General features: G+C 37.5%; 1 protein-coding gene across 1 annotated transcript in view; it reads left to right on the top strand.

Moving 5' to 3' along the window:
- Positions 1 to 17,715, top strand: part of USH2A (usherin) — an 800,771-nt gene that overhangs the window by 769,487 nt on the left and 13,569 nt on the right. The window contains exons 66-70 of the mRNA XM_063441883.1: positions 1,109 to 1,318; positions 1,415 to 1,653; positions 2,657 to 2,874; positions 7,122 to 7,298; positions 14,187 to 14,270. Of these exons, the coding sequence (XP_063297953.1) occupies positions 1,109 to 1,318; positions 1,415 to 1,653; positions 2,657 to 2,874; positions 7,122 to 7,298; positions 14,187 to 14,270 (928 nt within the window). The remainder of the gene's footprint in view (positions 1 to 1,108; positions 1,319 to 1,414; positions 1,654 to 2,656; positions 2,875 to 7,121; positions 7,299 to 14,186; positions 14,271 to 17,715) is intronic.

Consider the following 17,715-nt stretch of genomic DNA (forward strand, 5'->3'; position numbering starts at 1 on the left):
AATGCTTGTAAAAGGCATTGAGATGTTTTGTTCACTTGTAAGATAATTATAAGGCTACAGTTGCTGAATCTTTGCTTATTTTTGTATGTGTTTCCACGCTTAGCTGATACATGTCTAATATGGACATTTGCCACTGCAATGGTTAATTTAATCTCGCAGTCCCCCAGCAGGCATTGCAAAAGGCAATTTGAATAAACAAATCATCTAGGTGCCTCTGGAGAATGAACTATTCCCAATATTTGTATCATTTTGTATCTGCCTTTCATTCAGACCGTAATGATTATTTCCCATCTGTACAAAGATGTAAAATATGCTGGCAATTGATAAATAATGAGCATACAAGCAAAAATGTTAAGATTGTCTACAGCTTAAGGGTTGATTTTGATTCTCAAAATGTCAACAACATTTGAAACTCCACAATGATTTAGTAAGCTTTGTAAAATAGAGACATCTGGTATCGGGAGAGGCAGATTGTCTGAATGGTATCAGGGTTTCAAATTGTAAAAATTGTCCTTGCTGCATTCACTGAATGGTTCATAAAAGCAGTCAATGATAAATTGACAGGGTGCTCTATTTAACCAGGGATGTTATGTTACTGTATATTGCAGTGTATCATTGAAATTATAACTGCTCTTTGTGAATAATTGTTTTGATTACTGTATCCCAGTGATGCTAACCTCTGTAAGATGCTTGTGAACTTTGATTTTCCTTGGTGGCTTAAAATATAGACTGCACATAAAATGAAACATATAAAATTGAACTTGGGCTTTAATTTAGAGAAATATTACAGACAGGTATGTCTTCTGTATGGTGGAAGGATGCAACCAAACAAATATCATGAACTCAACTTCTAGATAATTTGTCAAATCTGAGTTTCTGTTGAATTTCCTTTAGCTGAGTAACTTGCGTAATCTTTCGGTACATGGAAACTTCAATATAGGTTCAGAAAAAGAAATATTGTTTTTATTCACCTGATTTTGGTTTTGTGAATATAACTCCTCTTTTTTCAATTTTTGACCTTACAATTTTATGCGGGCCAACCTCTGTGTGTAAATCTGGCACCTTGTAAATAGTTTTGTCATTTGTCTTTGTGTTTCCATTTTTGCAGGTCTGGGCTGTAAATTCTGCAGGAAGAAGACCAAGTCCATGGGTTTACTGTAGAACTGGTCCAGCAGCCCCCGAGGCAGTACATGCTCCAGTATTTGAATCTGTCTCATCCACATCGGCTTTGGCTACCATCCAACCTCCATCTAAACCTAATGGAATCATAACTTTGTACAGGCTATTCTCTAGCACTAATAAAGGCACCTATATAGTGGTATGTAATGCATCATAATGTTCATCCAATCACCATACTCTTGCCTTTTAGTTTTTTAAACGACTGTACATTTATTTTACATTTTATATTTGCCAGTTGTCAGAAGGTACATCCAACCAGCAAACTATATATGGACTTAAACCTTTCACCAAATATTCTGTTGGAGTGGAGGCCTGTACCTGCTTAAAATGTTGCAGCAGAGGCCCCGTGGTTCAAATTACCACCCTGCCCGCTCCACCCTCTCATCAATTACCCCCTCGTGTAACTTCTAGAACATCAAGATCTGCTTCCTTTCAATGGAACGGACCACAGTCACCTAATGGGATTATTCAAAGGTAAGCTTTAATTTCCATGACATTTAGAAACATGTTATAATTAATTAACCACCCGTCACATTTCACTCAAGTACATAATAAATTAACCTGCTCGCAATCTATTTTTAATCATTTCATGCTGTTCTTCTGTGATATCTTTGACACTTTGTCATCGCTTTTACTTTTTGGGTTTTCTATTGGTTAGTTGTGAAGGTTCTCTTCAGTTGAGTCTCACTTTGAAGTGTTCAAGCAAACAGCTCAAAGATTTCATTCTTGCACTCACGGTAACCTATAAATTATAGGAATCTGAATATTTGGGATTCAGTGGGCTTTTGTTCAAATGAATAACTATGTAACTATACAGAACAATCCTTCACCTTGATTTAATAAGCTTTCGAAATAAAGCAATACTTTTAGTAAACCTTCCAAATTATTTATCTACAAAAGTCACCATTAAAGTATATGGAAATGTATCATTTAGCATAGATAAAGTATGTATAAAGTTTTTCTAACAGTATTGAGTCATCTGGAAAATGTATTAAACCAAGGCCTTTGGTTTCTCTAGCATTCTTTTACAAATAATAAAACGCTTTCAGTAAAGACATTTTATATGTTTTAGTCGTTCTAAAGCTATCTAATACAGATGTTAAAGTACTTCTAGTGTAATTCATTGGGATATATGTTTTTAAAAAATTTGCTCCTAAACTAATCCAACAACAGTCCATTTTATCAATATCCCAGTGGACCAGAATTTAGCAACCTTTTTGTAATCCTGGTTCATTGCTGGATCCATCAAGAATTAGTTTAAAAAAACATTGCTGTAGTCTACAGATCTCAATTAAAAAAAGAAAACAAAATTTCCATTGATTTCAAAAGATAATAAATGAAAAATTCTCCTTTTTCCAGCTTAGCAATTTTGACCTTAAATTGGTAATTCCCTAGTTAAACCTCCACAGTTCCCACTTGGAGTTAAATATTTATTCATAAAGTTGTTGTTTTTTGTGTTTTGTTTTTGTTAATGTAGATATGAAATTCAGATGCAGGTCACCTGTCCCCAACCATACCAAATAATTGGTATATCGTGCACACCAGGACAAATTGAAGAGAAATACATTGGAAATGAAGACAGCTGCAATGTGACCAGTCTTCTGCCATATACCAGTTACAGCGTGCGTGTGATATCATATAATTCAGAAGGCAGCACGGACTCTGAGTGGATTGTCTGCACCACATTGAAAGAAAGTAGGTCGAGAGCTTTTAGTGATATTTTACAGTGTGTTGCCCAAAAATTGCCATGCTGTAATTGTTGAAGAAAAATTGATAATAGCAGCAGTTAGGGCTGTTTTTTTTTCAGTTTTCCTTTCCCTATGCTCCTTCTGTCATAATGATTATACTGCCCCTTGCCACTTGCTTTTAATTATATGTCATATTGTTTTCTTCCTTGTGCCCCTCCATTTTGTTCTCCCCTGCCTGTGATATCTCCAATATCACTTTCTGTAGGATTATTTTGACTAGTGATGGATTGTGGGTAAATTAGCTTAGCATCTGAAATTTAATTTTGCTTAAAGGGACACTATAGTCACCCAGACCATTTCATTTTAATGAACTAGTCTGGATGCAGTGTCCATGTCCTTTTAACCTTGCAATGTAGAACACTGCAGTTTTCCAGAAACTTTAATGTTTACTTTGCAGAGTGAAGTCTACCTCTCGGTCACATGATGTGGAAGCTCCCATAGAAACGTTTTGACACAACTCTTTCCTATGGGGAAGTCTGAATGTGCACGCCGCTTGCTGAGCATGCACATTTGCTTTCCAATGCTCCTTTATGTGTAGTGTTGGTTTGGACATAGAGAGAGGATGGTATGGCTTCTCCATGGCATCATGGGAGGTGGGGAGGTGAAGGAAGAGTGCTGAGGTAGCCTCGGCACTAGAAAATGTAAGTAAAACTTTTTTTTTTATGACAAACTGAGTTGACCAGGGGACAAGGACGTTGTAGTTTGTATTCCTAATGCTATAGTATTCCTTTAAAGTAGCTCTTTCACCAAAAGTAAACTTTTCTAATCTGCTTCACACTTTTCTAATCTGCTTCATTATGGCTCGCTGTGTCTGTACTTATTTTTCTTCTTTCTAATCGCTCTACTTTTCATAAAATACATAAGGGAAAAGTGGGACTACTTTCGCTCATGTGAAGCAGTCAGATTGATAAAACTTGACAATGGATGGAGCTTAAGCAACATTTTGTTTCAGTTGCCGATCAAATTTACCCACAACCCATCAGTAAAATCAATCCCACTGAAGGGCAAACAGCAGACTTCAAGGACATAAAATGGCTGGATCCAGATATTAAGATCCGGCACAAGGAAACAAATATAATAAATATAAATAAAGGCAAGTGGCAAGAGGGGGGTTATAATTATTAAGATACAAATGGTATAAGATAAGGAAAACGGATAGAAAAAAAAAAGGGTTGCTTCATCGAAAAAGAGCAGTAATTATGAACTGCCTTGGTTTTTACACTTGTTTAGTACATTTGCTTACTAGTTTTTAATTCTGTACAATTGTATTCTTTCATGAACAAATAGGTCCTAGAAATACCAGTATAAACATAGTTAAATCAGCACACAATGTTTGACACTGAGAGGATTAATGAGTCTCTGGTAATATAACAAAAACTACTAATTTGTTCACAATGTATCTGGTAGCAGATCTTTTGGTAGTTTAACCCCTTAAGGACCAAACTTCTGGAATAAAAGGGAATCATGACATGTCACACACGTCATGTGTCCTTAAGGGATTAAAGGACCACTATAGTCACCCAGACCACTTCAGCTCAATGAAGTTGTCTGGGTGCCAGGTCCCTCCGGCTTTAACCCTGCAGCTGAAAAACATAGCAGTTTCAGGAAGACAGCCACTAGAGGCGCTTCTGCGACGCTCAATGCGAAAATTGCATTGAGCACGCATAACGTCCATAGGAAAGCATTGAGTAATCGGCTCCAGGAGCTGAAGTCAGAGGGGAAGGAGAGGTCACCAGTGCCGAGGGCGCCCGGCGCTGGATTAAGGTAAGTGGCTGAAGGGGTTCTAACCCCTTCAGCCCAGTGGGAGGGAAGCCCTGAGGGTGGGGGGGAGGGTGGGGACCTAAGGACTATGTATTGCCAGGAAAACAAGTTAGTTTTCCTGGCACTATAATAGTCCTTTAACATGTTTGTGACCAGGGTCTAATGTACTGGTGGAGTTCAGAATGGGCAATAAACAATACATTAAATATTTTAAATATAACAATTGTTATCTCTCTGTCAAAGTAAGCCTGGAATGTAAAATCTACTAATGTGAATATGAGTCATATTTAGCATGCCTAAACATTGCAAAATAGACCAGGGGTCGTCAACTTTCGGCACTCCAGATGTTGAGGACCACATCTCCCTTGATGCTTTGCCAGCATTATGGTTATACAAGCATTATGGGAGATGCAGTCCACAATATCTGGAGTGCTGAATGTTGCCTACCACTGTGCTTGACCCTCCTTGATAGGGACTGCAGACATTCCTCCACAGGGAGATTATTATTCAATGCATAGTAATTGAACTAATATTAATTAAAACATTTGCCTCTTGGGGCAAAGTGGCAGCTACTGGGTGTCCAACATATTTTTGGGCCCTGTAAAGCTGTCCATTTTGTTTGGAAGTAAGGATATCTCTGGGGATAGCATAATGAAATATTAGGGTGAGCCTTCAACCACTGGTCACACCAATGAGGCCCCTTTGAACTTGACACACTTCCTTTGAGCCCAGTAGCATATTCACTGGCCATATTTACTTTCCTGGCCCTTATAGTAAATTCACAGCTGCCATACTTATTTGTATTATAACATTCTTGCATTAACCTCTTAAATGATTATGACCATTTACATTTCTCAACAGTTTTACTGCAAAAACAATTTTTCATTGAGAATTTGTAAAATCAATATTTTCTTCCCATGGTAATTTATTTAACAAATATTTAATGCAATCAAAAGGGTATGTTTCATTTGAGGTTTCCTTTGCTATATTACACCCACAGTGACAAGAAGACCCGTCCTTGGCATGTGTACAAAGTTGCTTATCCAAGATAAATTATCAATGAAATTCTCCTTGATCATAAACAAATGTATGAAAGCAATGATTGATTAGCCAGCAAAACGAATTATCATTCGCAAATTATTCTTTCGGAGGCTTTTTAACAATCAGAAAAAAACATGCTAATGGCTTAAGAAAATGGGATACAAATTAGTGGGTGACACAGTCACATAAATTATTCGCCCAGCAGCCTACTTTGTAGAAAAAAAAATATATTTACTTTGTAAAGTCCTTTGAGCCTTCTGGCAATAAATATTGAATTAGTCTGACGTCCGTTATCTGGGAAAATGGAGTATGTTGTACCAATTAACCCAGCTTGTTTATTTTGATTATCCAATCATGCTCCTGCTGTGTTTTTTTTTAACACATTAAAGGCTGTTTGTAAATGTGTTTTCTGTTGCTTCACAATTAACTTTGTTATGATTATTTATTTATGTCATTTGAAAAATTCCACAGCACTGGATACAATAGGGTGTATTCACAAAACACTAAATTGTAGTGAATTGAATACAAATTGCAAAATTAAGGCTGAAAGGGACACTCTAGGCACAAGTACAACTGTAATTTATTTGATAGCCTTTGGCCTTATTAAAGTGCTGTATTTTTGCATGCTCAAATATTTATAGTTTTTACACACAAAATAAATGTTTTGCAAAATTCTTCACCATATGCCTGCCTCCTTAGCCATGTCCCCTTATTATCAAATGTATGCACAGAATATCAGCCCCAACACCACTTTGTGAGCTGCTTTTAAATCACAACCTGGTTGCAGACAGTCAGATAAACTAATAACAGGTAGTGATATCCTTACTAAATGTCTCCCTGTGTGTCTTCTAATTCTAATGAAGGTAGCTTTGTTTTTAAGATCATTCAGTACAGTACAGAGCTGTGTGCATACATTTGATTAGGAAGTATTTTTCTGAAGTGAGTAGGTGTGGCTAAAGAGGCCGGCTTATGGTATAGCATTCTGCGAAACATTTTTTTTGCGCAAAAACTATGAAGAATTAAGCATGCAAAAAATACAGCATATTAATGAGGCCAACATTGACTCTAGTTTGGAGTACAGTAAATAAATCTATTTGAATGATGGATATAACAGTAATATCCATTTTAAGACACAGTAATAGTCCTATACACAAGCTTGCAATTAAAACATAATAAAACACAATATAGAGCATGAAAGATATAAACATGTGAAATGATTGCCCATTAATACTCTCAGATAGCCATATAGGTTGGTAGTAGTACTTTAAGATGTGATTAGTGAGCGGACACTTGGTTTATTACTTTTGAGTACCATGCATGTTATTGTTTGTGTTATTTTGTGATGGTAAAAGGATTAATATTTATATTATAGTTGTATTATATGTGTTTTAGAACCACAGTACAAATCCAACTTTATAGTCTCAAGTAATATAACAGCATTATTTCTGGACTGGAGTGTCACCTTCCTACTCAATGGAATTTTGAAAGAATATGTTTTGACTGAGAGAGGACAGAAAGTCTACAGTGGATTGGACAGTAGTGTCTATATTCAAAGGACCACAGATAAAAGTAAGTTAAATCGATTATTAAGTTGATGTGACCCTAAAGGATCAAAGTGTGTGCTGTCCATATTAGGGATCAACTGCTTAGACTGTGATGAGTGATGAGTGTGATTGCTGACAGCATGTTCGGGTAATGCGAGATTTGTGTAGAAATGTAGTTGCTTTTTCAAAATGTTAATGTACAGAATATCGGCAATGAATATCGACAATAAGCAAGAAAGGCGACCGATAAGCTGTATCCATATCGGCTCTGGAAAAATGATATCAGTCAATCCCTAGTACATATGGTGAAATTAGAACAACATTTGTTTAACCCCTTAAGGACAGAGCTTCAGAAGCTTGTCTTTCACTTAATGACAACGGCATTTTTTGCATTTTTTGCTATTTGCGTTCAACTGCAATTTGCATTTTACTAATTTATTGCACCGACACATATTATATACCGTTTTTTAAAGGACAGAAAGGGCTTTAATTTGATGTAACACATATATATATAAATGCTTATTTATTATAAAAAAAATACAGAAATATGCAAAAAAATAAATTTTTGTGTGTTTTTTTTTTACAGTTTTTGCAATAATAATGTGTACATAATTAGTGCAGGTTAAGGAAAGTAATTAAAAATAAATTCATTTAGTTGTTCTGAATTACAGAATATATAATGTGTCTGGGATTTTCAGTTTTTTTTGGTAGTTACAGGTCACAAAGCACAAGGAGTAAAATAAACTTTTTATGTGGAGCGATTTTAGAATTTGGTATGTTTGTCTTGTAAGCCTAATAGCCATAAAAGAAAACAAAATTGCCACACAAAAGTATATATTTATATAAAGTAGACACCACAGGCTATTTACCTAAGGTTGTTTTGACACTTTCTACGTAGCCATTTTACCGCCAACCTCTGCTAAATATTGGAGTAAAATTGTGTTTTTTGGGGGTTTTCGCACACAAACTTATAACAAAGAACTTCTCATGTGTATTTTGTAAAGTTGGTGTGTGCTATTCCTGTACAAAGTTTTATTATGTGTTCAGTTACTTCTGCTGAGTACAACGGTACCCCCATTGTATGTCTTTGGCACTATTTCGTGAAGCTACAGTGCCATATAGGAGACCTGTCCTTTTCAGTATTCACAGTAGAATTTTGAGAGACGGATTTAATGAGCCTATGCTTCCATTTGGGGTATTATAGTAGTTTGACTGTTCAAAAAAACCCCACAAAGGCCTACCATTTGTAAAAGTAGACACTCCAGGGTATCTCGTAAGGTGCATATTGTGCCTTAACATGCCCCCATTTTTTTACCATTACATGCCAAAGTATGTGGTAAAAAATAATTTTGTGCATATTTTACATACGGATTGCATTTTTGCTGGGCATTTTGTATATTTCATGTGTGCCACTAAGTTCAAACCCCACAAATTATGCTCAGCTAAGTCTTCTGAGTAAAAGGACACCCCCATTGTATGTCTATGGCACTATTTCGTGAAGCTACAGTGCCATACAGGAGACCTGTCCTTTTCAGTATTCACAGTAGAATTTTGAGAGACGGATTTAATGAGCCTATGCTTCCATTTGGGGTATTATAACAGTTTGACTGTTCAAAACACCCCACAAAGGCCTACCATTTGTAAAAGAAGACACTCCAGGGTATCTCATAAGGTGCATATTGTGCCTTAACATGCCCCCATTTTTTTACCATTACATGCCAAAGTATGTGGTAAAAAATAATTTTGTGCATTTTTTACATACGGATTGCATTTTTGCTGGGCATTTTGTATATTTCATGTGTGCCACTAAGTTCAAACCCCCAAATTATGCTCAGCTAAGTCTTCTGAGTAAAAGGACACCCCCATTGTATGTCTATGGCACTATTTTGTGAAGCTACAGTGCCATATAGGAGACCAAGCCATATCAGTTTTGACCGAACTTTGAATTTTTACGCCGGGCCTATGTGCAATTTCCAAGCATCTTTGCAGGTTTTAAATTCAAACTACCCCACAAAGGCCTACCATTTCTTAAAGTAGACACCCCAGGGTATTTCAAAAGGCATATTTTGAACCTTAGCGTGGGATCATTTTTCCGCTAGCTTGTACCAGGTGTAGTGGTAATAAGCGTTTTTTCTGCCTTTTTGACACACAAAGTGAGTTTGCACAGTATATTTTGCAAACCTTATGTGTACTACCACTGTATAATACTTCATATGTTGCTCAGCTATGTCTGCTGAGTACAAAAATACCCCCGTATGTACCTTTGCCAGGTATATGTGGACATCGGAGGGGCACATTTGGGACACAGCCATTCCATTTCTTTTCAAATTTTGAATTTTTACGCTGTGCCCATGTCCCATTTTAGAGTATTTTACCAGGCTATATAATCCAAATACCCCATAAAGCCATACCATTTCTTAAAGAAGACATCCCAGGGTATTTCAAAAGGCATATTTTGAACCTTAGCGTGGGATCATTTTTCCGCTAGCTTGTACCAGGTGTAGTGGTAATAAGCGTTTTTTCTGCCTTTTTGACACACAAAGTGAGTTTGCACAGTATATTTTGCAAACCTTATGTGTACTACCACTGTATAATACTTCATATGTTGCTCAGCTATGTCTGCTGAGTACAAAAATACCCCCGTATGTACCTTTGCCAGGTATATGTGGACATCGGAGGGGCACATTTGGGACACAGCCATTCCATTTTTTTTCAAACTTTAAATTTTTACGCTGTGCCCATGTCCCATTTTAGAGTATTTTACCAGGCTATATAAACCAAATACCCCATAAAGCCATACCATTTCTTAAAGAAGACATCCCAGGGTATTTCAAAAGGCATATTTTGAACCTTAGCGTGGGATCATTTTTCCGCTAGCTTGTACCAGGTGTAGTGGTAATGAGCGTTATTAAATGTATTTTTTTACTTTTTAAAACTTTTTTTACTTTTTAAAACTATTTTTTAAACTTTTGTTTTGATTATTCATTTTTTTAAAGTTTCCTAAACTTTCGTAAAACTTTTTTTTACAGATTTAACATTTTTCTAAGCTTTTTTTTTTACGTTAACCCCTAACTAGCAGTAAGCAGCACTAACAGTAAATTCCCCATTTTCCCATAACTCCCACCCACCCCAGCTAGCAAAATATTTAATTATACAATATTTAAATTAGTTAATTAAATAAATTTAACCCCTGAGGGTTAAAAAATAAATAAAAGTTAATCGTCAGGGGTTAAAAAAAAAAATTAGAACAGTATAATACTGTGATCTGTATTTTGATCACTGTAGGCAGTGATCGACTGGCAGGGAAGGGGTTCATTTTTATTTGGACTGGGTAAAGGGTTTATTTTTTTAAATTTTTTACTTAAATGTTATTAAAACTTTTTTTAACTTAATTTTTTAACTTTTTAAAGCGTATTTTTAAACGTTTTTTAACGTTAACCCCTAGTTAGCGTAATACTAAATCCCCCAATTCCCCACTAACTTCCACCCTCCCCAGCTAGCTAAATTTATAATTTTAAAATATTTAAATTAATTAATAAAATAAATTGAACCCCTGAGGGTTAAAAAAAGAAAGAATTAACCCTCAGGGGTTAAAAAAAAAATCAGATCTTAGTAAAATGTAATCCCTGCCAATTGATCACTGTAGTCAGTGATCAATTGGCAGGGAAGGGGTTAATTTTTTATTAAAATGGGTAAAGGGGGGGTAAAGGGGGGTGGGATTTTAATTTTACTATGTTTTCTTTCCACCAGGGGGCAGGATCACTGAAGATCCGTCTCCCTGCACTTCACACAGAACCAGGAAGTGCAGGGAGGCGGAGGTGAGTATACACAGCACATGTGCCCGCTCTGGCATGCTGTCAGAGCGGGCACATGTACTCTGACAGCCCGATCCGGTGCTCCCGGTCTGCCTCTAATGCAGAGGCATACCGGAGCACCATTAACCCCGCGATCGCCGCGATTGCGGCGATCTGGGGTTAATTTTAACGGGTGACGGACGAGGTCCGTCACTCGTCATTAACGCATTCCCCTGAGTGACGGACCTCGTCCGTCACTCGTCGTTAAGGGGTTAATATATGTACAATCAACAATTTGTAGTTTGTAGATAGTAGTCAGCACCATGGATAGCGGCTGGGGTCTGTTAGCAGAAGTGCATGTTAGAACCCAGTGAACTACAGCGAGATGGATGTTGTATTTCTCTTTTAAAGTAATAGCTTATACTTAGGTACTGCTAAGCTATAATATAAATCAAGCATGTCAAACTCAAAGTCTGGATTGGGCCACATAAACAAGGTTTAAGTTTATGTGGGCTGCAAAAAAAAAAAACTACAGTATATTTTCGTAGAAAAGTTCAGTATAACCTTCCCCCAGCATCCCCCTCTACTAAACCACAGCATCCTCCCTATACTAAACCTCAGCCCCCCTCTACTAAACCACAGCACCCCCTCTACCACCCTGTGCCAAATCTGATCCTCTCGCTGACACACACACATATTCACTGACAGACAGACACACACATACTCACAGACACACATACACACACACACATACTCACAGACAGACACACACACACTCACTGACAGACACACACATACTTGCTGACAGACACACACACTGACAGACACACACACACACTCTCACTGACAGACACACACACACTTGCTGACATACACACACTCTCACTGACAGACACACACACACATACTCACTGACAGAGACACGCACACACATACACACACATACTCACAGACAGACACCCACACTGAGACACACACACATACAGACATACTGACAGACACACACATACTCAATGACAGACACACACACATACTCACTGACAGACACGCATACTCACTGACAGACACACACTCACTGACAGACAGACAAACACACTGACAGACAGACACACACTGACAGAAACACACTGACAGACACACACTGACAGACAGACACACACACTGACAGACACACACACACTCACTGACAGACACACACACAGACACACATACTCACAGACAGACACACACAGACACACTGACAGACAGACTGACACACACACACACACAGAGACAGACAGACTGACACACACACACACACACAGACAGACACACTGACACACACACATTCTGTTCAGTGTATACAACCTGCAGAAAATATAAGGGTAACGGAGAACGTATGGCTCAAATTTCCCGGTTGCCTTTTTTCCCCACAAAATACTTGTAAGACCTTTACACAGTTTTGTCTTTTCTTCTCTTTCTCACTGCACCCCTTTCTCTCTCCTCTTTTATTTTTGTTTTGTCTCTCCTCCATACCTTATCCAAGGGATGTGCAAACTTCAGCACTCCAGATGTTATGTACTTCACCATTACAGCCATAATGCTAGCAAACCATCAGGGGAGATGTAGTCCACAACATCTGGATTGCCTTCCCTTGCCCTGTCCCATTCTAATCTCTTACTTCAGTAATATTAGTGGCAATGTCCACTCCCCCCCAGGCAGCATCCAGCTTGGAAGCGTGGAGTGCAGCCGGACAGGGGCGCTTTTTATAACCGTCAGCCAAAGTCGTTTACATTTTTGTTATGTATGCCATAACACAAACTACTGAAAATTAAATAAATAAATATATATATATATGTGTGTGTGTGTGTGTATAAAATATAAATCAGCTCATCAATAATATGCATACAAAAAGGATTTTGCGTTTTTTGCTTAATTTGTAAATATGTGTGCTCTTTAATACTATTTTATAGATATGCAGAATTCTGTAATTGTGTTTTGTTGTTTCACTGCAAGATGTTTTATTTACCAAAAACACTGCTAGGACTTTCTCAGTGATTCTTATTGATTCAATTTTCTCCTCACATTCCACAAGTTTGCTAGTAGTGTGCATTACTTATTTGTTAATAGGGTAAACATGTAAATGTGTAAGCAGATACAGCCATTCCTTATAAACAGTACATTGTATGTACAGGCATACATCTTAATACATATAAATCATGTTTCCAGAAATCTAGCCTGTCTTTCTTCATTTATTATGAGCAAACTCGAGAGGCCAATTGGTTCCTAACTGCAGGCATAATGTATATGTTTTAAATGTCTAATCATTTACTTTTTAGATAACACATAAAGGTCTATTCTATAAAGGGACACTATTGGCACCCAAACCACTTCACCTCATTGAAGTGGTCAGGGTGCAATGTCCCTGTCATTTTATCTCTGCAGCTGCAAACATTGCCGTTTCAGAGAAGTGCTTCCTGGTCTTTCACAGAGTTTGAATCCATGAAACGATCCTGGACATCCTCACAATTTGCATGAGGACGTCCAGTATCTTCTAAATCCCCATAAGGAAGCATTGATTCAATGCTTTCCTATGAGTAAGGTCTCATGCGTGTGCAGGACTCGCTGGGCATGCCCATCAGTTTCCCCCAATTGGCTGATGTTAGAGGAATCAGGAAAGTGTAAAAAAAATGCTGAGTTTTGTATTCCTAACACTATAGTGTTCCTTTAAAAGTCAGTACAATAGTAACAAAGCAGCAAAATTATCCTTTTTTTGTACAGTAACAGAATATTTGGAAATTAATTTTGGAGTCCAAGGCCAAAGCTAACAATATCTGAATGAAGGTGGGCTCTGATGAGCCATTTTCTTGCTTTAGTTGGCCACAGATCTATAATAGTTTAAAGGAACACCATAGAGTCAGGCACAAAACCATGTATTCCTGACCCTATAGTGTTAAACCCACCATTCCTGCACCCTTTCTAAGCCCATATAGAAGAATGAAGTGTGTTAACTTCCCCACAAATTGTACCACTGCTTTATTACCTACTGAAGTATTGTATGTATGAACAGCACATGTCTATATGCACAAAATGAAATATTCTAAATATATAATTCCTCACTGACGTTCTTGTTTATGCAGCCTTATTCTTCCAGGTGATATGCACCACTGACATGGGAACAGTTAGCTCGCCAATAGTGAAATACAGCTCTGTCACGGGGCTTGGTAAGTAAACGGCATGTTTCCTTTATATGGTTTATTTATGTCTTACTTTTCTATATGCCCCAGATGTTCTGTCCAAGAGATTAGGCATTGTATATAAGTTAAAATGTTTTTGTAACCCTGGTGCTTGTTCTATGTGTTGTTATGGTGACATGCAATGTATCTGGAGTATGAGTCCCTGCATTCCAGAGGCTGAATGATAGACACCTTATTGTTAAAAGGCTTGAAAATGCTCGAACACAATCCACAGGGGGAAGGGCAGCCTCTGAAGACTCTGTGCACCATAACCACTGTAATTAGCGGTAGTGGATATGGGGCTTAGAGTGCCTATTTAAATATTCTTTTGTTGGTACTATGTCTTAAGGGGACATGCCAAGCCCATAAAGCACTTTAGCATGTTGAAGCATTTTAGGGCTTAACAGTGTCCTCTCTATAAAAGTGTAAATTTTATGAAAAAACTGTATTTTTTTTAAAGCTTCTAGGTTGCATTCTCCTAGTTGTCAATCAGACAGCTGGGAGGATGCTTTTGCTCTTACAATGAGTGCTTGATCAAAGTGGATGTAAGGTCTGTCATAGAGAAGGACTAGATTCAAGTGCTGTGCATGCGCCCTCCCAATATTCTCCATGAGCATCGTTAGATTGGCCCAGGAGATGAGCCGGAGTACATCACTCTCCAATACTACTGAGAACACACAGATGTTATTGGCCAAGCACATGCCAGCTGCTAGGGGGGAACAAAGGGGAACCATAACATTTAACCCTCTGATCTTGGTCAGTGTTTAAATGTTACATTCCCCCCAGTATCCAATGTGCAAAACACAGGAGGGGTTCCAATAAAATAATAAATAATACAAAATTAACCAGAAAAGTGAGCTTAGTGAACCATCAGGTTTTACAGTCACTCTCTTTAAAGTCTATGGTTTACAAATCAGGACATAATAAAATCTGTTCCTTAGAAGGTCTTAAAATTAGGTAAATACCCCCTCAGATGAACAAGAACACATGACATATTACACCGTGCCATGATTTATTTAACAAAATTAAACCAAAAATGCAGAAACCATGCGTGAAAAACTAAGTACACCTTGTGATTTTCCCATGACTGTAATTATGAAACAGCCTCACAATTAACAAACCACTGGTAAATGATCAGTGATACTGACTGGAAGGTATTGTGCACATAGTCTAAAATGACAAATGCTAAATATATCATCACTGAATAAAAATGAATATATTTACCAGTCCATGGTTAGCAGGAAACAACCAAGAAAAAAACAAACCACATGCATTCAGATATGACCACATTTATTTTTATTTATTTGTATAACTGGATGTACTACCTTTTTCATTTTTAATATGTTGTTCTGTGTCATGCTATCAGCAGGTGCAGTGCTATGTGATAGAAATCCACTGTTTATTTTAGTAAATTAAGATGTCAAATAAAGGTTAGAATTATTCACCCAGATTATGCTTTGCTGAGAGTGTATATAAGTCAGTGTGTGACATATTCTATTTGTGGGCTTGTTGGGGAAGTGTGACATGCTCCCCTGTACTAAGTGTAAAGATTGAGCTGTGATCATTTCATGTCTCATGAATCAGTCCGTTTTATAGCAGGTCTGTAATGAAAGGGCCTCTCCAAAACTAAGACATAATAATGAAAGGAAGAAAAAAAAAACCCTCACTTCAGAAAAGTGGATTTTGTTTTAGTCTGTGATTTTACCAAGTAACAGAAAGATTGGAACTATATGGAGAGTAAAAACCCCTTGAGGTCTTCAGGGACAAATATTACCATGTCCACTCTTCCACCACTAAAAGTATTAAGAAAAATTAAGAAATTTGAAAAAAATAAATAAAACCATAGCTCTAGGTTATTTTAAGAGTTCTATTCTCGGCAAGTACTTCTTCTCCACTCTATTTTCATTTTAATTATTATCTCCCCCATCTCTGCGTTTTTTCCTTTGCTCTATAACTCCTATTGTTTCGATGTGAATACTGTGCCCACAGCAACACCTTCACTGAATCAGCAGAAGATGCTATATCTGCGTCCCTGGTAACACAAATCATTTGAATTGCTCAAGGTTATCTGATAATCCCCTCTCCTAAAATCCATAATTTTTCTTTCTTTCCCTCAGTAAAGTCCTGGTGCATGTTTAAAATGCGTTTTGGCGATTCTATGTTGACTTATTTAATATACAATTATTTAAATCTATATTGTTTTCTGATAAATTAAGGAATGTGGCGGTGGTGTCATTTTAGAGTTTAAAGCACATACAAAATAATAGTCAAACTTAATTGTATTTTCCTAAATTTCCACTAGATTTGTGCAGGGTGAAAAATTAAGTTCTTTCAAAAACATTTTTTTTTTTTTAATGATGGTGTGTTTGTTATTCTTAGTACAGTAAATTATATAGTATATTAATGATTGTACTGTGTAAACTAGCACAAATTTATTCAGCAAAATATGTTTGTATTGCCCAATGGATTGTTGCTTGGTGGATTTACTAGTAACATTATTCATCAAAATATGTGTTTGTTGAGCAAAATTTAGCAAAATATGTGTATGTATTGCCCAATGGATTGTTGCTTGGTAGATTTACTAGTAACATTATTGTGTTATTTAGCAACATTATGCTGTTTGATGTTAAGAAACGTCAAACACAACACGGGGGGGAGCTAACTGGCAAGCGGACCTGACGCATGGCGCTTGAGATCCAACACAACTCAGCATATACCTTGCTACAACACACTTTTACAACACACTTTTGGCTAAATCTCAGAGCCCTGAAGGTGATTGACGACCTCAGCAAACCATAGGGAAGCATTTTAGGGAGACCAGAGAGCTGAGTGAGGGACATACCTACAATATCAGCCAGCTTCTCTCCCAAGCCAGCAGGCCTAAGATGGCAGACTTACTGTCAAACTCAGCATGAGATTCAATCTCTGCTTCAGTCGATAAAGATTTGGGACCCGTGGTGCCACTGAATACAATGAACAGACAAAGGGTGTTGCCTCTAAAGCAACCCAAACACCCTCTGGCTACAAAATCGCTAGCATGGCGTCAGGTCCTAAGACCTTTTTTGACTCAGAGCTGGCAGTGCTGGAAGAAGACCTAAACTCCCTGACTGGTCGGATAAGGGCTACAGAGGAAGATGTACAAGATTTACGCATTAAACAAATCTCCCCTGCTACACAAATACAAGAACTCTCCACCACATGCTCACAATTGAGTGCCAGGGTTGGGCATCTGGAAGATTTGGCGAGGCAGCGTAATCTGAAGATGAGGGGGATCAGAGACACCATAGAGGCTGCTCAATTGATGCAGTTCCTCAGGAGGTTGTTCTCTGCTGTCCTGATGACCAAACACAATCTCTATACCTAGGAATGTAATTCTGTGTTTCAACAAGGAAGGTTTCCTACGGGTGGTTAGGGGACAAACCCCATACGTCTG

The sequence above is a fragment of the Pelobates fuscus genome, chromosome 2, assembly GCF_036172605.1.
Source record: "Pelobates fuscus isolate aPelFus1 chromosome 2, aPelFus1.pri, whole genome shotgun sequence".
In the NCBI taxonomy this organism is placed as follows: Eukaryota; Metazoa; Chordata; class Amphibia; order Anura; family Pelobatidae; genus Pelobates; species Pelobates fuscus.